At 34.4% G+C, this 24,574-nt stretch overlaps 1 protein-coding gene across 1 annotated transcript; it reads left to right on the top strand.

Moving 5' to 3' along the window:
• The first annotated feature begins 3,565 nt into the window (after positions 1 to 3,565).
• On the top strand, positions 3,566 to 7,655 carry LOC136230598 (BTB/POZ domain-containing protein At3g49900-like). Its single transcript, XM_066019722.1, has 4 exons — positions 3,566 to 3,771; positions 3,859 to 3,928; positions 4,797 to 5,306; positions 6,868 to 7,655. The coding sequence occupies exons 1-4, from the start codon at positions 3,638 to 3,640 to the stop codon at positions 7,543 to 7,545; spliced, it is 1,392 nt and encodes a 463-aa protein (XP_065875794.1). The 5' UTR covers positions 3,566 to 3,637; the 3' UTR covers positions 7,546 to 7,655.
• Positions 7,656 to 24,574: the final 16,919 nt, after the last annotated feature.

The following is a 24,574-nucleotide window of genomic DNA, read 5'->3' as shown; positions in this document are numbered from 1 at the left end:
ACCTATCTTTTCTTACTAGGATAACCTAATGTACCTTACTTTGACAAGACTACAAATTAGTGATTGAAGTCTTGACAAGTGTTAATTCTGTTTATTATGATCAACTATATGAGGATCAACACTGTATTAACGCAATATAGATTGTTCTGTCTGTTTCCTATTTTCTGCATTGAGCTTTGTTTATATCAAACTATTGCATTCCCTATGTAATTATTTGTAGGTTTAGCCACAACTAAATATACATTTTCAAGTTGATGGGATTATAATTAATTTTCTTTTATTTTTCTTTCACTTTAGATAGGAGAATGAAGACATGAAGAAAATGAATCGTGATCATGTACAATGACGGACATAGGACGACTTATAGTAGTCTTTTTCAATTATGATATTTTGTAATTGTTCGAATATTATTAACTTGCTTGAATTGCACAATAGTTTTTGGTGTATTTTGTGAAATTATATTCAATTTTTGTAACTGATGTAATTTTATTATTAGTGATATATAATTATTAGTTTTTTTTCCTTTATATTAATTTTATTTTGACAATTCATTAAATTCATTTACATTTTTAATACATATAGTATTTAGTAATAAATATCTAAATAAATCAAATAATAAAAATAAAAAGTAAAATAGTGGGAATATTTAATTTTTGAGGATATTTTATTTTTTTCATAAGTGAGAATTGTGGGGAAATATTTTCCCACAGATAAGCAGTAAGATTAGTGGGGAAATGTTCCCCACAAAAAACATTCTTATTTGTGGCGAAACACAATTCCCCACAAAATAGTATAACAATTAGTGGAGAAATTTTCCCCACAAAATTCTGATCGTATTGCCAAATTTATACACATTAGTGGGGATAATGTTCGCCATAAAAAGTGGGTCTAGTGTGGCGATTTCAGCCTTCGCCACAGAAAAAAATGCATTTTGTGGTGAACTTAAAATTTCGCCACAATTGTATATCTAATGTGACGAAAGATATTTTCGCCAAAGTTACCTTTAACGTCGGTCTAACAGTGGCGATCATGTGGCGAAATTTTTTTCGCTACAAAATGCCTTTAGTGGCGAAATTTGGACATTTTGTGGGGAAAAATTCCCCACAAAAAATCTGTTTTCTTGTAGTGCATTACCTATCTTTTCTTACTAGGATAACCTAATGTACCTTACTTTGACAAGACTACAAATTAGTGATTGAAGTCTTGACAAGTGTTAAAAAATGGATGACATGTAAACTCAAAAGTTATGTGATGACTTAATTCTCTATAATGTTTATTCAATTAATAATATAGGTTATTATTCCATCAAAAAAAATATAGGTTATTATTGAAAGACTTTATACATGACATTATATGCTGGTATTCTTTTCATGAAATTTCATTCTAAAAAATAAGCATGAAATAAACGTTTCATAGCATGGATCTAAATCTAATTTGATCTTTTTGGTTTGCGCTTCACACCTTATGACTTAATCATCCATCTTATTTGATTGTCTTTTTGTCTCCATTAAAATAGAATTAAACTATTTGTATTTTTTCTGTTCTTCAATTTAGTAAAATTATTATTTTGTTCATCAGTTCTATTCTTCAATTAATTAATGGCGAATTCAAAGATTTTTTAAAAAAAAAAAATTAGATTATAAAAATTATCATGACAATTTTACTCATACAATCAAAATATTTGAATTTGACAATATTGATCATTATATTATATAGAAAATATGATTATGCAATAGTGAAGTATTAAATGTATTATCCATCTACGATAAACATAAAATAATTATTTTGAAAATGGTCATTAACCAGTTACTAACCAATGAGTTACTGACTAAATGAATTCCGTCATGAAATTCAGTCAGTAACCACCTTTAGGGACTAAATTGCGACTGAATTTTTGATTTCTAATTATTGATTTTCTCCTTAAAAAAACTATGTAGTGTAAAAAGATACTTAATTTATTTAAAAATAAAATTAATGTGAATAATTATATATATTGTGTAATGCTATAAAATTTATCTAATTATTCATTATTCTTTAAACAATAATAACAAAATTCCACAATCTGTGTATCATATGGACTTTTGATTAGTTACTAGGGATGTAAATGGGACGGGTAAATCCCCGCCCCGTTTTATTATGGGATGGGGACAGGGACTAATATGTGTCCGTTAGCGGGGACGGGACGGGAAGGGAAAAGGGTATCCCCGCCCCACGGGGATCCCCGAACCCGCCCTGTATTGTGCCCCATAGGGATTCCTGATGGATTACCCGTTTAATCTCCGATAACATATTATTAATCATAGAAGATAAAAAATATGCATAGAAAAACTTGAACCTATGATTAATCCATTTCAAATGTTTTACCTCTATTTCACTCTATATCTATTTGTTCATCACATTCTTTTATTCTCTTTCTTTTTTTTCTCTATTCTTTTCATTTATTTCTTTTTTCATATATTCTTTTAAACTTTAAATGGGTAAACGGGGATACCCGCAGGATCGGGGATTCTCCGCGGGACGTGGACAGAAATGAATTTTGTCTCTTTTTGTTTCGTGGGGCGGATATGAAAATTCCCTGTTTAGTCGGGGAACGAGGATGAGAATTTCAATCCCCGCCCCGTTTAGTTACACTAAAAAAATAGAAAATAGACCATACATTAGGCATGTTGAGTTAACCATAACACCAGAGTTCACATTTTTCCACAGTAAACAAATTCTCTACCATAAAATCTATATATTTATTTAAAGGGTTCCGATATTTACAGCCCTTAGGGCTGTAAATAAAATCCAAAAATTCCTATTATTAGTGTTCATTCAGTTTTTCAATACATAAAATTTATTAATACTTAAATGCTTAAATATTTAAATGCATATATTCATAATAGATTGTTATATTTCCAATACAAATAAATACTTATTTTAAAATTAAAATTCTCCTTTTTATTGTTATATGTGAATAATTAATGCTTATATTCATAATAGATTGTTATATTTCCAATACAAATAAATACTTATTTTAAAATTAAAATTCTCCTTTTTATTGTTATATGTGAATAATTAATGCTTATATACAACCCTAAGGGCTGTATATATCATTTGCCTTATTTAAATTAGTAATTTAAACTTTATTTTAAAAAAAAAATAAAATGACTCTATAAATTAATAATTATTAATTTATCGATTAATTAATAACTCTATAAATTAATAAAATTTAATGGTCCCAACATTATTAATTTATAGAGGTTTTACTGTACGTTATATCTAGGTTGAAAAATAGGAAATAGACCATACATTTGGCAATTAATCAGTCAATACCAATAACGAAAATTTGACTTTTGAATGTTGATTATGATTTCCATAAATCAAAGAGAAATCTAGTCCCATGAATTAGATTATACAAAAACGTTAAATAAGATTTTACAGAAAATTAATTGAATTAAAAGGAAAGAACATTTAAGGCAAGAATAAATGCATTTATGAGTATCACATGCACTCAATTAATACTCTCTCCTACATTTAAATTTACAACACACACATATTCTCACCCTTTACAATTTCAGACCCAACCCCCAAATAAACAACTTCTGCTGCCATTTATAAGAAAATTCGGATCAATCTCTGCAGATTCATTACAAAAATGATGAGAAGAAACGATTTGGGGGTTGTTGATACTATCTATGAAGAAGAAGATGATGAAGATTTTCAATGTTCTTCATCTCCTTCTCTTTCTTCTCCTCCTCCCGAATCCCTCCATTCCAGAGTCTCCTCATGGTATATATATTTTTATTTCTTTTTTCTTTCGTATAATTAAATAATTGTTTTTTTTTTAAATTTTATAATAATATTATGTATTTGAAGGTCACTGGTTACAGGACATGAGGCTGATGTATTCATATATGTTCAAGGAAAATGCTTCAATCTACATAAGGTCAGTTCATTCTTAATCAATTTCGTGTTTTTAGAGGGTCCGGTGGCCGGAAAACTCCATTGATTTCGTGTATAAAACTTTAATTTTTTTTTTTTTAAAGAGAGACAACCAAAATATTTCCTTTGCATAAAATTGAAAAAAAAAAAAAATACCTTGCAATTCCCTTATCAAGGTAGTGCAGCTATGGAAATATATTCACTGCAAAATTTGTATTTACTTCCCTAAAAAGCACAGTGTTAAAGATAGAAAGTACAATACTTTTTTCATATACTACCATTAATTACTTGAGGGAATTCCAATTGGGAAAAGTGTGAATCAATTTGGGTATTTTTATTTTTATTTTATAAAATTAAAGTGGACATTTTTATTTATTTATTTATGATATATGCATTGGCCTTGCCCAATAGCCTTCAATAATTTTGTCACCAAAATTACTATAATTGGGAATGTGTGTGATTGAAAAGAAAAATAATAAATATTTTCCATATGACATAAATTATTATATATGTATTCAATCAGATTTTAGTTATAATGTCAGCATCCACTATATTATATAGTTTTTTTCAGATATACTATATTATATAGTTAATGTCTATATATGATTTTTGACATTGGTTGCTATATATGTATTTATAATTTAAAGTTGACAACAATAAAAAGGTACCTTTTTTATTTTCTTTTTGGAAAGAGCATTTATAATCCTAAAGTAAATTTAAATTTAATGAGGGGAAATAAATACTAAAATTATTGGGCATCCGTTACCAATTAAGGAAAATGTAACCAAAATTAGAAATTGAGAAAGCTAATTTTTCTCAATCAAAGAAAACGAAAAGTAGGTAATTTTCTTCTTTTACTTTCTTTTTTGCAGGACGTGTTAACAACTAAGAGTTCATATTTGAAACGTCAATTAACGGAACTCTCCAAAATAACGCTTCCGTTAAATATAACAGCCGAAACGTTCACTCTCGTTGCAGACTTCTGTTACGGCACTGATTTTGCCCTAACGCCGTTCAATGTAGTGGCACTGAGAACGGCGGCGGAGTTGCTTGGGATGACGGAGACGAAAAGTAAGGCGAAAGAGAATTTAAAGCAGATAACAGAGACATACTTTCGGCGAGTGATGGCCGGTAGCCTGGAGGTGAAGCAAATAGTTGTGCGTTCGTGTTTGCGGTTGCTTCCGGAGGCTGAGACGGCGGCGTTTCTGTTGAGTAGATGCATTGAAGCATTGGATTGGGCCGGCGATGATGAAGAGATGGACGGAATTGTGGACGATGTTTTGAATTTGGACGCCGAGGAATTTGAAATCGTGGCCGATGCTATGCACTGCAGGTTTAGTAGCCACGACGTGCTGTACAGAATCGTTGACCTTTACATTCAGGTAATTTATCCTTTTCAATGCAATTATTATTCGGAAGACAGTTTTGGCATGATTTGTGTGGAAAAAGCTAATTTAAATTATTTTACATTTTTGCTTTTATTTCTAATTTAAATTATTTTACATTTTTGCTTTTATTTTCCATTTTGACACATTAAATCTCTGCGTCCTTATCTCTTTATCATCCTTTAATTATTATGTGATAGATAATAGATATGTAATTTGAAATTATTAATAATCATATTATGAGACAAAAAGAAATAATTAAGATTGTGCTAAGCAAGCATGTGTAGAATCAAATAACAAAGGTAAGATAAAGTATATTGAGTTATCAAATCATTTCGATTTTGGTAATTTTGTTACATGAAATCTCTAATTTTTCACTTCAACACATAGGTCTATGCTTGTTAAATTAGTTATTTATGAACATAAAAATCAGTTAATACATGATATTCATTTCATTTACGTCTAAAATAGTGTGTTAACAGTTTAAAATAAAGTTTTTATAATTTTTCTATAATCACAACACACTGTTTTCAAACGGTTAAAAATGCAAATTTCGAAAGCAAAATGAAATGGATGACATTGTGTTAGAGATTTATGTTAAAAACTAACTTTTATGGTCATTAAGGACTTAATGTGTTAAAATATAAAAGAATAAGGATCAAATTTGACGCTAACTTTTTTTGAAGAAGTGCATATTTAGTCATAATGTATGAAATATTGTAAATTTAATCCGAACGTCTCCAAGCAAGATCAATTTTAGTCATACATTACCGAAATTTTAAAAAAGTTGGTTTGACTGTTATTTACTCAAACCAGAACTTCTAAACAGTTTGTCGATAAACTGAATCAGTTTCGTACATTTTTGGTTGATTATTTGTAACTATATTAATAGCACAGTAAACATTTTAGACACTTTGATAAAAAAAATCGTGATTAACGTGTACGTGGCCGACTTAGTTGTTGCTATTTTAAGTAACATTTTTTTTTGTAACAGCGTTAGTAACGTAGACATAATTGGTGTTTGAAATGTACAATATGACAATTATATAGCAGTCAAACCAGTCTTTTTAAAATTAAAATTAATCTCTCTTAAAAATGTTGGGATTAATTTAGACCGTTTCATACGTTAATGCTAAATTTGAACTTCACTAAAACAATTAAAGTCAAATTTGTCTCTTATTCCAAAATTCTACTATGATTAATGGTATATGAAACCCACTAATCTTAAATCATTTAAAAGATGCCACATTGTTAGTAATATTGACTTATCAGCACCCGAATTTAGAGAAATTCTACTATAGTCTCGGTCTATTGGATCTTACGAATAGAAACATGATAATTATACATTTTCTTTCCTTACATCAATCATCTCCTAATAAGGTAGCATGATTCTTTTCATTATTGGTCGGATCCATTGCACCCAATCCACTATGAAAGTTCTTTCCGAATTTAACACACTTTGTTATCAAATAACTAGTAAATTTTGTCTTCTAACTTGGTTATTCAATAAAAATTTGGATTTACTTTTGTTTAACTTGTACGGTTTTCATTTCTGCAGCAACATAACGGGAAGATAGCAGAAGAACAGAAGATGGAGATATGCAATTTCATCGACTGTGAAAAGCTATCCCCTCACCTCCTCCTACACGCAGTCCAAAACCCCAAACTTCCACTAAGATTCATAGTCCGAGCAATGTTAATCGAGCAGCTAAACACCCGCCGAGAACTAGTCACCGCCACCACCACCACCACCACCACCACCAATCCCAATAAAACCGCCACAACTCTAGGCTCAATTCTCCATAAGGATGCAGCATCACGCCAAGCATCTAAACTCAAGGCAGAAATGGCCACCACCAGTTCCCGAATCCAATACCTAGAACATGAGTTAGCCGGAATGAAAAAGCTTTTGCAGAAGTCTGAGAAAGAAAGGATTGAAATGGAGAAGAAGCTTTGTAGAAAGGAAAATAGCATTATGAGAGAAGAAAGATCAGCAAGTTTTCATTATGGGGTTAGAGAAGATGCTGCTAAGATTGAAAAGGGGGAAAGAGGATCGACTTCTTTTGCTAGTTTTCGGAATGAGAATAGCCCTATTAGGGCTAAGAAGAGTATTGGAATGAGATTGATTAGTAAACTTAAAAGTACATTGTGGGTTTCTAAATCTCAATCTAAAACTAAGATTGATAATGGAGATAGTTTTAGACATGAGTATGAAGATTTGAGTATAGACAATTGAGATTGTAGAAGTTGCTCTCAAGATGTTTAGTTTGGATTGGTTTTAGATTTTCTAACTGGATTTAACTTAGTGTTTTCTTTGTTTTCATGTTTATTTTTATGAGATACATAAAATTAGATAGAACCAATTGAATTTTTTTTTTTTTTTGGAAAGAGGGCTATTTGAATGCAACAACATAAAGAATGAGGAGCTATTATTAGTAGAAGAAACATAGGTAATGTTGTATTTGTATCGCGTTCTGGTTTGCCCCGTTACAAAACCAGCATTACCCATCATTGTGAAAGTGTATTACAAAAAGTCTGGTCATGTTAGGTTGATTGCACTATTTGTTACGAGAAAGCTTAGCGTGTTATAAATAATAATATTTTATAATGGGCTTAATAAACAAATGTTATTAATAACTTGGTCAATATATAGTTGACTGTATATTTGTAACGGTCTGTTATAAGAAGCTAAATTTATCAAGAAGTAAATAAATATTTTAACAAGTTAGTAGACAATAGTGTTAACATATTATAAGATGTAATCATATCTATCTATTTATAAAGTTGGGGAACCTGTCTTCTTTTAGGAATCATTTTAATACCAGGATTCATGAGTCTGGCTTTAGAAGAAGTCTCCATAAAGTGGAGTCTTCAACCTAGCCGCATGTGAGTTTCTCTTAAAGAGAAACGTTCCATGTAAACTTTCAGACTGATTTGAAAGTTCAAATCGTAACACATGGTAATTGATTTGAGGGCTTCTGTAATATCAAGTGTCTAATTCGTTGGTACAGTATCAAATTATATTGAATTTGTAATTAAATATGATTAACATATATATTGTTGTTCCAAAAAAAACATATATATTGTACAAAAAAGAAAGTTGTGATGTTATTGTACACAAGTTTTAATGCGATACTTTTTAAAGAAAAAAAAGAAAAGAAAATGTAATGCGATATTAGTCATCTTTTACTTGGAGCACTAATCCTGTGATTATTGTGTAATGCACAAACTTAAGTACAATATTATTTTAAACAGATCTTTGTATCAATTAGTTTGGCACTGAATGAAAAAAGTAAATTATAGAACAAATTACTTATTATTAAGCAATAGCTCCATAAAAGTATATATAAATCAAATCCTGTAAAAAAAAGAATATCCTTATACGGATATTGATGGAACATCTTCTGTGAAACACACTTAGCTAAATTACACATCGTGGCTACTGAATTTATTTATATAGCCATTAAACTTTAAAATATAATATAAAAAATCATTTAATTTTGTGTTTTTTAATATTATAATCACTAAACTTCAATGAACACCTTAAAATAACCACTAACTATCTCAAAATAAAAAATTTTAAGAATTAATGAAACACGTTTTCGCGATGTATTTATTTAGTGTTTTAAAAACCGGATCAATCGTGAACTGATCATGTATCTGATCCGATTGTATAAATTTGAGTCAATATTATTGGTATGTTAGCCGATAAACCAAAATTATGGAAGCAGAAAGGATTTTCACTTTACCGATGTGGAATTCCTTTTACTGTTAGATATATACCAAGCGGGAAATATGAGAAATTTTCACATTAGCAATGCGGGGGATTTTCTTTCCCCTACGTGAAGTTGGATTTGGTTTTGATTAAAAATCTGTTTTACCCATAATGGATCTAATAGGGATGATAAATCCCTATTATTTTATATAGAGCCCGTTTGTTTTATCTACAGTTTGATGTTGATGTTTGTAACGACCCGGTCCGGAGTAGGTGGCACCGGGGTAGAAGGCCTGAGCAAGGAGCGGTCCTAAGGGATGACGATGTGGCAGGAATTAACTGAATCCCACATCGGAAATGGAGAGAGAGTGATTGAGGCTTATTAGTAAGATGATAATCCAATACACGCAGACGCGTTTTAAAGCCGTGAGGCCCAATATATTGGATTTGGACCAAAGCGGACAGTATCTACATGATATTGAGCCTGGGTGTTACAATGTTTGTTGTTTGATGTTATGATGTCACTAACCAAACACCTAAAACTCTCCGTTTTGATTTGAAAATACAAACAAGAGCATGAAAAGTAGCTACCAAACACCATCATAGTTTATTTTGAGTATTTTTTTTACTTACGTTAAGTAGTTTATACAATTTTAGAGAATTTCATATGTTTTGATCTCATTATGTAATTAATGTAAATTTTCTAGTGTTTAAACTTAATTTCAGTTAAATTCAATCATTTTTAAGTATTTTCAATTTTAGTATGTCATTTTAAGTTATTTTAATAATCATTAGTATTTTAATTTTATGTTTATCATAATTACCTTAGTAATTTCAGTTTTAATGTTTAATTAGATTTTATTTGCTTTGATTTTGATTTGATAGTTTGAATTCAAATTACTTTTTTGTTCGAATTGAAAACTAACATTAGTTGATTTTCAAAATTTGAAATATTTATGAGCTTTAGATGTAGGATTTTCGGTTAAGGAATGTGGATAATTGCAATTAGATTTGTTAGATTGGAATCTGCCTGAAAAACAACTCAACTCGTTGAGTCAATTGTTTGACATGTAGAGTCAAAAGGCAACAAGTTAAGGGTGGATCGCATATCAAGTCAACTTGGCGAGTTAACTGACTAACTCGCCAAGTCAAAGGGCCAATAATTTCCTTTTTTTCCACCAAGAAGCTTGACTCGACGAGTCAACTTCCCAACACATCAAGTCAAGTCTATTTTCAATAATTTTCAGCATTTGTCATTTAATAATAGGGTCTGAAATTTTATCATGTATTCGATCCGATCTAAGATGGTCAGGGATCCTTCTATGCTCTTTTTATGGCTTTGTGAAGGTAAGGTAAATGTGCCATTTTTTGGCGGATGTCCTACAAAATAAAGATATACTTGGTAGGGTCTTTAATGAGGACACTCTAACTTTTAAGCCAATTCTGACCTAGAGAGAGAAAAAGTAATTTACGGGAGAAGAGCTCTGAGAATGTAATGTCAAGTAAAATGCACCTTTTAAATGAGAATTAAGCTTAGACCCTTTTACATATGAGTGGAGATTCCTAGTCTAAATAGGAAGAAACTCACTTTGTGTCCAACTAGGAAAGGAGTTTGAGAACCGCTAGATTATTAATTGGTGTGTGATGTATGCTCATTGTTTAGTTCTACTAAAAGGGAAAGAAGAGCTAGATTAACCTTATAAGAGTAGGAGCTTCCAAAAGACAAGGTTTTGTATCTGATCGATCACAAGAAAGGAGTTCGTCTCAGCCAGGAGTGCAAACGAGCCTTAGTAGTTCACAAACTATTCGAGCTCGGTTCGGTGAAAGCTCGATCAAAGCTCGGCTCGATAGGGCTCGACTCGAGTTCGAAATCGGCTCGAGCACTAACGAGCTGAGTCCGAGCTTCCTCAGGTTCGGCTCAAAAGCTCGCGAGCATACTCGATTATTTTTAATTACTATATATATATATATATATATATATATATATATATATATATAGGAGAGGGCTCTTGTGAGAACTCTTTTCTAGGTGAGAACCACTCAAAACTACGTAGTTTTGGGTAAGGAAATTTTAAAAAAATATTGTTGCTTACAAGAGGGTTCGAACCTAGGACCTATTCATCCATACTTCATGTTGTTTATCACTGAGCCAATTGTCTTTCTTGTGTGCTATGTGTCGCGCTGCTTAATATATTATGACCCTTTTAGCTTCCATTGTTTAATATTTGATGCATGCACTTATTAATATCAATTAAATGTGCATAATAATAAATTATTAATAAAAAAAGAAATATGCATAATAATGAATTATTAATAGAAAAAAAATGCAAAAACATGCTCTAATTTCTTATTTATTTAATTCCTCTATATTTTTGTAATTTATATTTTAAAATGTTAAGAACGATGTTCTAAATATTGTTACATATATTCTAAACTTTATAATTTGTGTTCTAAAAATTAAGTATAATGTTTAAAAAAATAGTAAATATATGGACCATTTTTACATTTGTTCTATAATATAATTTATAACACTCATATTCTAAATAACATAATGTATGTTCTAAAAAACATAATGCATGTTCTAAAGTTTATATTTTGTGTTCAAAAATTAAGTGTAATGTTCTAAAAAAATCAGTAGATATCTCGATCGGTTTTTCATTTGTTCTATAATATAATTTATAACTCATGTTCGAAAAAACATAACACGTGTTCTAAAAAACATAACGTATGTTCTAAAAAATATGTCGTACGTTCTAAACTTCATAGTTCGTGTTTTAAAAGTTAAAATATATGTTCTAACGTTTGTTTTAAAAAATATATAGTTTGTGTTCCAAAAATTAAGTATAATGTTCTAAAAATATCAGTAGATATTTCGATCGTTTTTTCACTTGTTCTATAATATAATTTATAACTCATGTTCGAAAAAACATAACACGTGTTCTAAAAAACACAACGTATGTTCTAAAAAATATGTCGTACGTTCTAACTTCATAGTTCGTGTTTTAAAAGTTAAAATATATGTTATAACGTATGTTTTAAAAAATATATAGTTTGTGTTCTAAAAATTAAGTATAATGTTCTAAAAAATCAGTAGATATCTGGATCGTTTTTTCATTTGTTCTATAATATAATTTATAACTCATGTTCGAAAAAACATAACACATGTTCTAAAAAACATAACGTATGTTCTAAAAAATATGTCGTACGTTCTAAACTTCATAGTTCGTGTTTTAAAAGTTAAAATATATGTCCTAACGTATATTTTAAAAAATATATTTTCCTATGTAACATAAATTACAAAAATATAAAGGAATTAAATAAATAAGAAATTAGAGCATGTTCTTGGATTTTTTTTTATTAATAATTCATTATTATGCACATTTCTCTTTTTTTCTATTAATAATTTATTATTATGCACATTTCTTTTTTTCTATTAATAATTCATTATTATACATATTTAATCGATATTAATAAGTGCATGCGTCAAATATTAAACAAAAAAAACAATAGAAGCTAAAAGGGAGATGGTATATTAATCAGCGCGCGAAATAATATACAAAAATAGTAATTGGCTCAGTGGTAAACAACATGGAGTGTAGATGAACAAGTCCTAAGTTTGAACCCCCTAGTAAGTAGTAGCATTTTTTCTTAATTTTCCTACTCAAAACTACGTAGTTTTTGGTGGTTCTCACCTAAGGTGAGTTCTCACTTAGGGGAGGGTTCTCACTTGATCCCTCCCCTATATATATATATATATCATTGGTTATTATTACTTTCCATCATAATTCACAACTCAAATAAGATTTAACCCATAAAAAAGACACAAAAAAGCTTAGACATTTGAGTCTTTAACTAGACAATTAGGTTTTGATAAAAAAAATAAAATACATTAAAAACTTTAATATATATGTCATTTTTTGAAATTTTTCTCCGAGCTTGTGTTTTCCGATCACAAGTATCATATACTGTTCTAGAATCTCGACAATAACATGATTGTTTTTCTTTATAAATATTTTAACCTCATATGGAGTATGTTATAAGGTTTTTCTATTTTTTACGCTACTTATTCTACGCATGTATGATGAATTCAGTTAAAGCTCGTTAGAAGCTCGATAAAAGCTTGGCTCGGTTAAAGCTCGGTCAGATTCGGTCAAAGTTCAGCTCAGTCAAAGCTTGTCAAAGCTCGATTCAAGAGGGCTCGGCTCGAGGCATTAATGTGCCAATACCGAACCTACCTAGGGTTCGGTTCGGTTCGGCTCGGTTACACCCCTAGTCTCAGCTAAGAGGCTGAATCCCGAGGATCTGGTTCACGAGAGAAGCCAAATCTTTTTTCCACTTTATGTTATCAAAATCTCCCCATTAGTCGAATCTATACTTTAGGCTATGGAAAGCAGGTGAATGCGAATAGTAGTCCCTCAAGTTAAGGGATGTGTCACTTCCCTACAATTGTCTTATTTCATCAGGGTAAGAGCGGAACACTTTTGATTTCCCAAAAGAGACATCATTCTGAGAAGGTTCTTCCTTCAATAACAAGACATGTGGCTCACTAGGCATTTTGGAAAACGAAGCATCAAATTTTACGTATATCGGAGTACACGATTTTGATATGGTTACGCTTCCAGTATCCAGAAGAGATCTGCAAATCATCTTCTTCGTCGAGAAATCTTTGTTGAAACATAATTTCCACTATGTTTTTAATTATGACAAAAATCATATTTAAGGTTTTAAATTCCCATTAGTATTTAATTCAGAAATTAAATTAAGATTTATTTTATACTAATGGGTTTGTTAAATGTTGAAATATAAATCAAAGTATAAATATCAAAATTCTAATAGGCTTAGAAGGCCCTAAAAATACTAGAGGCCCAACAACTCTTTTGTGATTTGGAATTAGAAGCCAGAAGACATGATTCGGAGAATCAAAGTCAGCTCTCATGCATTTCTGAAATTAGCAAAGAAGACAGGAGCCAGAAGCTCTGTCAGTAAAACATCTCTCTCACTTAACCATTTATGGAAAGGACAAACGACGTCTGCAAAGCTAAGGAATCAGAAGTTGCTGGTCAACACTAGATAGAAGACTGATTTCGTTAAATGCCTTTTCCTGATATGTGCCTTGTTACCTTTGGAAGAAAGAAACAAAGACAGAAGATAGAAGACAAAAGCCATTTGAAGCTTTCCCTCCAACGACAAAGTTCAAATTCAAACGTCTCTGGATCCAGCTTCCACTATAAAAGGCAAGCACAAAGCTCATTTTCGGTGCTGATCCAAAAACGCAAATAGAGATTCAAAGCATGCAACCGAAAAAGAGCAAAAGCAAGAGATACATAATTTATTGTTCATACTTGTGTAATTAATTTGAGAGAGTTCTTAATATGTGTTCAACTTTAGAACAAAATCATCAATTGTAAAAAGGATCAGAAGCTCTTATGTTTACTTTGGTTTTAAGTAAACACTTAGAGAGATAAATATGTGTAAAGAAAGGTACTTTGCAGAACATTTGTATCTATTGTAACAGTTTGTGCTCTACCGTTGAAAGAGTTCAATAGTGGATTAAAACCAAGTAGAAGGTATTTTGTGGACTAGATATAGGCAGGAGGCTAAACCAGTATAAATCGCTGAGTAACATCTTTCTAACCCTTCCTTTACTTACTTCTGATATTTGCTTACTCTAAAATCACTATCTCATACATAACATTTCCGACTATTGTGCTTCAATAGGTCGCAAATCTTAAGTCTCTACAAAAGCCCCTTTGTGTAGGCTATCTTTTGTATAAAAAATGTCAAAAGCAGAATCAAGCTCTTTTGACTGATTAACTCGGTAAACAGAACTGGCCTCTAATTCAAAACTTGCTTCTGTTCTGTGCTATTGAACTAAAAGTGAGAAATTTTTATAAAAGGTTAAATTAATCAAAAGTTCCATTAACACCCCCCCCTTCGGAACTAATTCTATCTCACAAGGACCAACAATCTTCTCTCTGGGTAAGTCGTTATATTTTTTTATTATTGATTTTCTTCCATTATATTCCGTTTAAGATGGATCCATTTTTTCGTCGATCAAAAACCACCATTGACCTCACTTAGGAAGTTTCGAGCAACGGTTCCTCAAACTTTGAGGATCTCATAGTGAAATCGGATAAGATTAACTCTGATTATGGAGATGTTTTCTACATACCACCCATATTCCAACCTGACCGTACTCAAATTCCCTAGATTCCTTAAGAAATTTTGGCTACTTACACCGTCATAAGTCTAATAGAATCTCTGGAGGTCACAACCTTTGAGTAAGAGATGTGGATTCTGCCCGGCACGCCTCTGTGCGGTAGCTGAATGTCCCAAAATGTAATTTTCGCCCGAATTCATCCCTGCGCATGCACGAAAACTCCAAATAGCATTAGTCTCAAGGCTAAATTGACCCGCCAATCGCTCATTTTGATCAAACACTCTCTTTGGTGCGACTTTTGACGGATCAATTAGCTATAAAAGATAATGGAATTATAACATACATGCTATTTTGGCCATATTTGCCCAAAATAACCAGAAAACGAGCCTAAACAACGAAAAGTAAATAAAACATTTCCAATTTCTAACTAACTCACACAAACGCATATAAATGCGAGAATTGCTCGCTTATTCATGAAATAACGCTAAAACCCGTCCTAAAACCGTACCCAAAGATAGGGGGTTTTGACCCCTATCATAGAGCGATACTCTTCTCCCAAACCCTTGTAAAGAACTGACGGTAGTAGATGTCGAGGGTAAGGGTTCCCTGAGGCAGCCAGATCATCAAGAATGGACTTCACTTTTTGCATATACGCAGTAACTGACATCCCCCCTTGCTCAAGCTCATGCAGTTCAACTCCCATCTGAAACTGCTTGCTACCTGTAATAAGCCCGTAGGCATCTTCCAAAGCTAGCCAAATATCATGTGAGTATTTGAGATAAGCAATATCAGGAAACACCTCTTCGGTGATTGAATTTAGGAGCAAAGTCCTAACCACATTTTCTACATCATCCCATTGGGAAAAAGATGGATTTATGATTAAATCCGTAGCAGATGTCACAAAACCTGTTCTAGAAATAAATTTGGGTGGAGGAGGTGTTGAACTAAGAATATGGGAAAGAAGATGATAGGTTTGAAGGGTAGATTCCATGGACATTCTCCATGCTTTGTAGTTGTGAGGGGTTAATTTGATGTTAATGGTGATATTTGTGGGTGGTTGTCTTGGTTGATCGACATGGGTAGAAACAGGTTCTGGATGGATAGAATTTGGTAAAATAGTGGTATTTGAGGGAGGAATAAAATTAGGTCGAAAATTATTTGAAGGTGCATCGACAGTATTGTGATACGAATTTTGGAAAAAAGATGGGACTGGATCATGGGTTAATTGAGTATTATACCCAAATGGTGAAGTATTGGATTCAGAAAATACCTAACGGTTGTTACTGGCTTCAGCTGCCTGATAGACGACTAGGGCAGCGAGAACTGATGGAGAAAATAGGGTTTGAGTGGCCGAGGGTTGTTGGGATTGGATTAATGACTTCTGAACCGGAAGTTGATGATTTTGTGGGGGCGGAACAGCCGCCTGATATGCCGCAATCGCGGCTAAAACCGCAGCGTCGGCAGCGGACGTTGTCAGAGTTGGGAGCATCGCGGTTTGCACAAACCGTGGATCATGAGCTGCTGTCGCGGAGAAGATTGGCGCGGGCTGCGCATGGGCGGCAGAAGCAGACGCGAGGGGCGCATGGGCAGCAGCAGCAGACGCGAGGGGCGCATGGGCGGCAGAGGAGATTAGTGCGGGATGCGCCTGGGCATTGGCCGCCTGGTATGCTTCGAGGGCTGCGCGCACCTCCGGAGGAAAGGATTCGCCCACGGTTCGCTGTGGAGGTGGAGCTGCCGCAGCGGGCGGTACTGTTGTCGCGTCAAGGAATGCGGATTCACCGGTGACGAAGGGCGAGGTGAACCGCCATCCCGAAGTTGCAAACGAGCCACCGAAGGCTTCGTCCGTGTTTTGAGCAGCCGCGGAGGTCGAGGCAGTGACATGTGCGATATTCACGACAGCGACACCGGCGGCGGCGGCTTTATATTGGGTGTATGTTGGTGATTATGGATGATCAAAGGATTCGGAGGATGCGGAAGTTGATACTACTAATACCATGTTAAATGTATAGTTTGATATACGGGAATATTATGGAGATAGAGAGAGATAAGTAATAACACAATAATGATTTGAATTACCTTAATGATTATGGCTCAGAGGCCTTGTATTTATAGTGAGTCAATAGTAGTTTGTATAGGAATACAATACACAAGTATAATCGTATTGAAACTCTATCTAGCTAAGGTTATAGACAAATTGAAACTCTAATTAGATAAGAATCTATTTACAGAGATAATAGGAACATTATCTCTAACAATACATGTATACGGTCCAAATAAATATGGAAGATTGGTTGGATTACACCGTGACTGAGAAATGTTCGTTGTTGCAGCAATGGGCATCACATTCATTAGTCTGGAAATAAAGAGGTGTTCACGTAACTCCAAATGTTTGCATATAAAGATCATATTTGAAGTGATAGACACTAATGACCACTATGATTAGGTGAATCACCCAAATAAACATATAGTTTGAGCAAAATTAAAAATTGTATATGTTGTAGGGCGGAAAAAAGAAAAAATACCACATTCAAACGTAGAAAGCATAGTGTCACGTCCGTATTTAAAATTTCTAGTCTTTATTTTTCTCAAATAAATAGTACTAATTATTTGAGAAATTAAGTATATTATTCAGTTTAATTTAATACGTTTAGCTGTAAATTAAAAGTTTTGGGTAAGTTTTATAAAAAAATATAAACTAAGATGACGAAAATCATTTATTCTTCCACTTACAAAATCATATACATAATGGGTTAGGCTATGCTTACTTTGTTTTTAACAAAGTAATTTATATTTTTACCATTAACTTTCATAGGATTTTAATAAAAAAAATTAAAAAAAAATAAAAAATAAAGTAAGCATAGCCTTTACCTATCCATCTAATATCATATTTTGCATTTGATGAGTATCATTTGTTATAGGGTTAAGGTGCAAAAATACCCCTAACGTTTTGGGTCATGAGCAATTTTACCCCTAACATCTAAAATGGTGCAATTTTACTCCTAACGTTGGAAGTTAAGAGCAATTTTACCCCTAACGTTAATAAATTGGGTCAATTTAAAAAATAATTCATCAAACTGTCTTCTCAGTCATGAATCTTGTTATCTACACTTCATACGTGTCATTTTATCAGTAATAAATCACAAACATTTGTTGGGATGTGAAAAAAAATAAAAAATATACTGTCTTTTTGTACAGATTAGACAAAAAAAATTCAAAAAATCCTCCGAATTTATAAATATTAATCTTAAATTCTATTATTAAATTATCAAAAACATGAAATCCTTTTTTTAGAACAAATTGTTATGCAATTGGTGCAGAATAATGAGCAAAAATATATGTGTTTTATAATACTGTCTGAAATATACTGTCCTTTTGTACCCAATTTATTAACATTATGGGTAAAATTGCTCTTACCTTCCAACGTTATGGGTAAAATTGCACCATTTTAGACGTTAGGGGTAAAATTGCTCCTGGCCCAAAACATTAAGGGTATTTTTATATGGTGAGTAACATCGATGATGTCCAAATACATAATTGAGAAGGACCAGCAGAATTGTCAAATAGTGGATTGCCAAAAAATGAATTTTTCCATATCATATGTATAGATGTCAATATAGATCATAAATATTATTGATCCATTTAACTCATGATTTAATAGGATAAGATTGACTCTTTTATCAATTGGGTCATCAATAGATTAAGTCATTTAACTCATATAAAGGTTGGATAGATTTATAACAAGGTTAACCTATTAATTTTTTATTCATATCTTTAACCTAAACAACCGGTACAAAAGGCTCTCAAATAAAACCATGGCCGATTCCATCGTTCTCCCAAATCAATCATGTGTCGGCTTGATTCCGCGGATTCCATCTAATAAATTGAATGAGGTAAGAAATTTAGTATAATCTTGTATTTCTCATTAAAGATTAAAATAACTAACTATTACATTTTATATTTGTAACCAGGTGTATTGAGCAAGCAATCTTGGGGACTAAGTAAAAAAGGACATAACAAGTGGACGAATCACCACCATTGATCAAATCTGGAGATGATGGATGGTGGTGATTACTTTAGGGGATAATTTGGTAAGGTGGTGCTCATCACAAGGAGATGGGGTTCTTTTAGAATGCTCCAATAATGGTAAAAGTCTAAATTAACCTCCAAGCTTGCGGAATGACCAGATTACCCTTGGTTAAGTGAAAAGTCACTAACCCTTTGATTTATTATGTTTACTGTATTTGAGTCAGATGATATCTTCTCTCAATACGTAAACTAAACTCTTGAGAATCCAAAAGCCTCTTCTCCTTCTTCTCCTTCCATTTGAAATCCGAACTCCATCTTCAACCCTTGTTCTTTCGTTTTCTTTACTGTAATAGCCTCCCTCAAACTAGGCTTGATAGGGATTCTTCAAACCGAGTTTGTCAATGAGAAAATGGAGGTGCGGTGAGTGTTGGGCTTTCCTAAAGAGGTCCGCGAGTTGTAGCGAGGAGGAGATCGGCATGAGGCGGATGATCCCGGCTTGAACTCGTTCACGAATCACATGGCAGTCGATGTCAATATGCTTTGTGCGTTCATGGAAGACGGGATTTTGTGTGATATGCATGGCGGATGTGTTGTCACAGAAAAGCAAAGAGGCCGTGGTCGGAGGAAGGCGGAGATCTTTGAGGAGACTCCGAATCTAGTGAATCTCGCAAGAGGTGGATGCCATGGCCCTGTATTCAGCTTCTGAGGATGAGCGGGAAACAGTGTTCTGTTTCTTAGATCTCCAGGAGATGAGGGAGGCACCGAGGAAGACGGTGTAGCCGGTAATGGATTTTCTGGTCTCTGTGCAAGTGGCCCAGTCGGAGTCGGTGAAGGCTTGAAGTTGTAAGTCGTTGCATGCGAGGAAAAAGATACCCAGACCCACCGTCCCCTTAAGGTACCGTAATATCCTATGAACTCTATTTTGATGGTCGGTGTTTGGCTGGTTTAGGTGTTGTGAGAGTTGATCGACGATATAGGAGATGTCTGGCCTTGTATGCGTGAGATATAATAGTTTGCCTATTATTTTTCTATAAGATGTGATATCTGTGATGGGATTTGTGTTTGGGGGTGGTTTGTGGTTTGGTAGTGATGGGGATAAAGTTGGTTTGCATGCTAGAAAATCCATTTCTTGTAACAGTTCTAATACGTATTTTCTTTGTGACATATGGAGTCCCTGCTTGTTCCGAACGAATTCGAAGCCAAGGAAATAATGGAGGTTTCCAAGGTCTTTGATGCTGAAGGATTTGTCGAGATGTTGTTTTTCCAAAGTGATCATGTGCATGTCGTTCCCTGTCAAAATAACATCGTCGACGTAAATGAGTAAAAGTGTAATTTGATCACCTGCATGCTTGGTGAAAAGGGATGGATCTAAAACAGATTGAACAAAACCCATGTGTTTGACGGTGGCCGTAAGTTTGGCATTCCATTGGCGGCCCGCCTGCCGGAGGCCATAGAGGGATTTGTTGAGCTTGCAGACCTGCTTTGGGTTCTCAGGAATCATCCCCGGAGGCAATTGCATGTATACGTCTTCATTGAGATCTCCATGTAAGTATGCGTTGTCTATGTCAAGTTGATGGATATACCAGTCCTTTGATGTTGCTATTGCAAGTATGGCTCTAATAGTTGTGAATTTTTCTACAGGTGCAAAAGTAGCAGTAAAATCCACTCCCTCTTGCTGCGAGTAACCCTTGGCCACGAGGCGGGCTTTGAATCGTGCAATTCTACCGTCGGCCTTATGCTTGATTTTGTAGACCCATCTGCATCCGATAGGTCTCTTCCCCTCAGGTAAAACTGTCAGATCCCATGTGTGGTTTTCTTCGAGGGCGTCAAGTTCTCTTCTCATGGTTTGTTGCCAGTTTATGTCTGACTTGGCTTCTGTGTAACTCGCAGGTTCTCTATGGCAGGCAAGGTTGATGGAAAAAATACATTTAGTGGGAGATAACTTGTCGTATGAGAGGAACTTGGAGATGCTATGTGGTGAATTTGTGGGACAAGGCAAAGCGGAGCCTTTTATCAAGGCCAGGTGATAATCTTTGAGATAAGATGGGGGCTGTCTCTCCCGTCGGGGTCTGCCTGTTATATTCTATGGTTGTACCTCTGTTATTATGCCTGTTGTAATCTCTGTGGTGCCTTGGTTTTCCTGTGCTTGTGTGATGTCAACATGTTGTATTGTATCTTGAAATGCATGATCCTCTTCTGTGTCAACCTCATCATCTTGCATTGATGCCAAGTGTAGTGTGTCTAGTTCTGCCTCACTGCAGGATGATGTGATTGCTGTTTGATTTGTGAAAGGAAAGTGTTGTTCAAAAAACTTGACGTTCCTGGAAAAGAAAACATCATTAGTCGTTAAAACAATTTGAAGCCTTTGGTGCCATTTCTGTAGCCTAGGAAGATGCATTTGATTGCCCTGTCGCTGAATTTGGTCTTGTGCCGGTCAAGTGACGAGGCGTAAGCCAAACAACCAAAGACCTTGAGATTTTCTAGGTTGCTCTTTTCACCATATAGGCGTTCATAAGGTGTCTGTCCCTGAATTGGTGTTGAGGGTAATCTGTTAATAAGGTAAACAACATGACTGACTGCTTCTAACCAGTATTCTTTGGGTAGGCAACTTTGAAACATGAGTGCTCTAGTAGTGTTCATGATGTCCATGTGTTTTCTTTCTACCCTGCCGTTTTGTTGAGGTGTTTCGGGACAAGATGTTTGATGAATGATACCGTTTGTGGCATAGAACTCCTTCATGATGAACTCGGGCCCATTATCTGTTCTGATTGCTTTTACATTCTTGCCAAACTGATTGCTGATATATTTACAAAAACACTGTAGTGCGTTGCTTGCCTCACCCTTGTTTTGCATTAACGTGATCCATGTATACCTGCTATGATCATCAAGTATGGTTAAGAAGTAATGCTTGTTAGAATGTGATTCTCTTACGGGACCCCAAATGTCGGCATGAATCAAATCAAAACATTGCTTTGCTATGCTGTGACTTAAAGAAAATGGTTGCTTTTTCTGCTTGGATCTTTGACAAATATCACATGGTATTGCCTTTAGGGAATCAAAGTCATTACAGGTAAGTTTAGGCCTTTTAATCGCTCGTAAGAGGGATGGCCAAAACGTATATGCCATACATCGGTTTTGATTGAAAAAACAGAATGGAAACTAGGTACTGGATATTCCAGGTAATATAGACCTTCATGCTCTCTAGCCAAGCCAATCCTCTTCCAGCTGGTTGAGTCCTGTATTGCACACACTGAACCCGTTATTACTACGCATAGTTTCCCTGTATTCAATAGCTTACTGGTTGAGATTAAGTTATAGTCAAAAGCAGGTATGCATAATACGTTATGCAAGATGAGTTGTGAGCTAAGGACCACTGTGCCTATATACTGAGCCTTGACCCTTTCCCCATTTGGCAAATTCACCCAACATTTATCTATCTTTGTATATGAAATGTATGATTTGGTGTCACAAATGATGTGATCTGTAGCCCCGGTGTCTATTATCCAACATGATGAAACAGAGTTAGGATTTAAGGCTTTACCAGAACTTTCTCCTTTAACAAAGGTGTTAACGCTGCTACCCAAGGCCGGAGCTTTCCCTGAGGGCTTCTGTGGCAATAGGGCAAGCAGCGTGTTGTACTGCTCTTTGGTGAGGGAGAAAGGTTCCGTGTTAGATTGCTTGTCATCCTCCTCTCCTGAGTCTTCGCAATCCCTATTCTGAGTCATCGTTGCATTGGCCTCTGACTGATTTGTTCTGAAAGGAGCTCCTTTGTTTCTATTGCCATAGTTCGGTGGGTATCCATGTTTCTTGAAGCATATTTCTTCCGTGTGACCTGTATTGCCACAATATGTACACAATGGTGAAGTTTTGCCATTTGTTTTGCGAGTATTATACCTTGAGTTGTTTGGCCTGTTGTTTTGTCTATTCTGAGTGTTGGTGAAACCTGCGAATACGTTGCTTTCATTTCCATCGTTGCTTTTGACAGGTGCAAGACCTATTTGTCGTTCGTGCTGAGTGGCCAATGCGAAAGCTTTGTTAAGGGAAGGCAAGGGCTCGATCAACAGAATCTGTGAGCAGATTATAGAGTAAGAGTCGTTCAGCCCTTGGAGAAAGGTGATGACTTGGTCCGCGTCTTGCTGGTCACGGAGGATTTTGAAGGCATCACAACTGCACGTCTGTCTGCAGGTGCATTTCGGCATTGGTCTCAGATTCATGAGCTCGACATTGAGGATCTTCAAGCAGGTATAATAATCTAAAACGTTGCCATTTCCTTGTTTTAGATTATGTATTTCTCTGCGTAGCTCCAGTATTCTGATCGAATCCGTTTGTGCAAATCGTTCCTTCAGGTCTGCCCAGACTTGATCTGCCTTATCGAGCCACATGATGCTTCGGGCTATGGAAGGTGACAGTGCGTGGTGGATCCACGACATAACCATGTTATTGCACCTTTCCCATTGGGTGTACATGACATCGTCGAGTGCCGGAGCTTTGATGGTGCCGTCGACGAAAGGGAATTTGTTCTTCGACATAAGGGCTACCTTGACTGCCCGTGACCACTGATGGTAATTTGGCCCGGTGAGGACTTGCAACACCAATGCAAGGGCCGGGGTTTCATTTTGGGTCAGATGGTAGGGGCTATTGGATGTTATCACCGGAGTAGCCATATTGTTTTAATGGTGAAAACTTCTAAAGAGAGTTTTGCTCTGATACCATAATAAATTGAATGAGGTAAGAAATTTACTATAATCTTGTATTTCTCATTAAAGATTAAAACAACTAACTATTACATTTTATATTTGTAACTAGGTGTATTGAGCAAGCAATCTTGGGGACTAAGTAAAAAAGGACATAACAAGTGGACGAATCACCACCATTGATCAAATTTGGAGATGATGGATGGTGGTGATTACTTTAGGGGATAATTTGGTAAGGTGGTGCTCATCATAAGGAGATGGGGTTCTTCTAGAATGCTCCAATGATGGTAAAAGTCTAAATTAACCTCCAAGCTTGCGGAATGACCAGATTACCCTTGGTTAAGTGAAAAGTCACTAACCCTTTGATTTATTATGTTTACTGTATTTGAGTCAGATGATATCTTCTCTCAATACGTAAACTAAACTCTTGAGAATCCAAAAGCCTCTTCTCCTTCTTCTCCTTCCATTTGAAATCCGAACTCCATCTTCAACCCTTATTCTTTCGTTTTCTTTACTGTAATACCATCCATTCAAATTTGCAGTGCAAATGGCTGATAGTACTGAACATTTTCCATTTCAAATATCATTCTCATCTGAGTCGGAAATTGGTGTTTTTGTTATTGTCATATAGTATATTTTATTTTATTTTGATGGAAGTTTCTATTCTATT

The sequence above is a fragment of the Euphorbia lathyris genome, chromosome 5 (genome assembly GCF_963576675.1).
Source record: "Euphorbia lathyris chromosome 5, ddEupLath1.1, whole genome shotgun sequence".
Classification (NCBI taxonomy): Eukaryota; Viridiplantae; Streptophyta; class Magnoliopsida; order Malpighiales; family Euphorbiaceae; genus Euphorbia; species Euphorbia lathyris.
Note: the sequence above shows the minus strand (reverse complement) of the source record. Positions and strands in the feature narration are given on the sequence as shown.

Bases quoted from the DNA above. Each gene is read 5' to 3' on its own strand.
- LOC136230598 (XM_066019722.1), top strand. From the start codon at position 3,638: ATGATGAGAAGAAACGATTTGGGGGTTGTTGATACTATCTATGAAGAA. The intron at 3,772-3,858 runs GTATATATATTT...ATGTATTTGAAG, and splicing joins CATTCCAGAGTCTCCTCATG to GTCACTGGTTACAGGACATG. The intron at 3,929-4,796 runs GTCAGTTCATTC...TCTTTTTTGCAG, and splicing joins AATGCTTCAATCTACATAAG to GACGTGTTAACAACTAAGAG.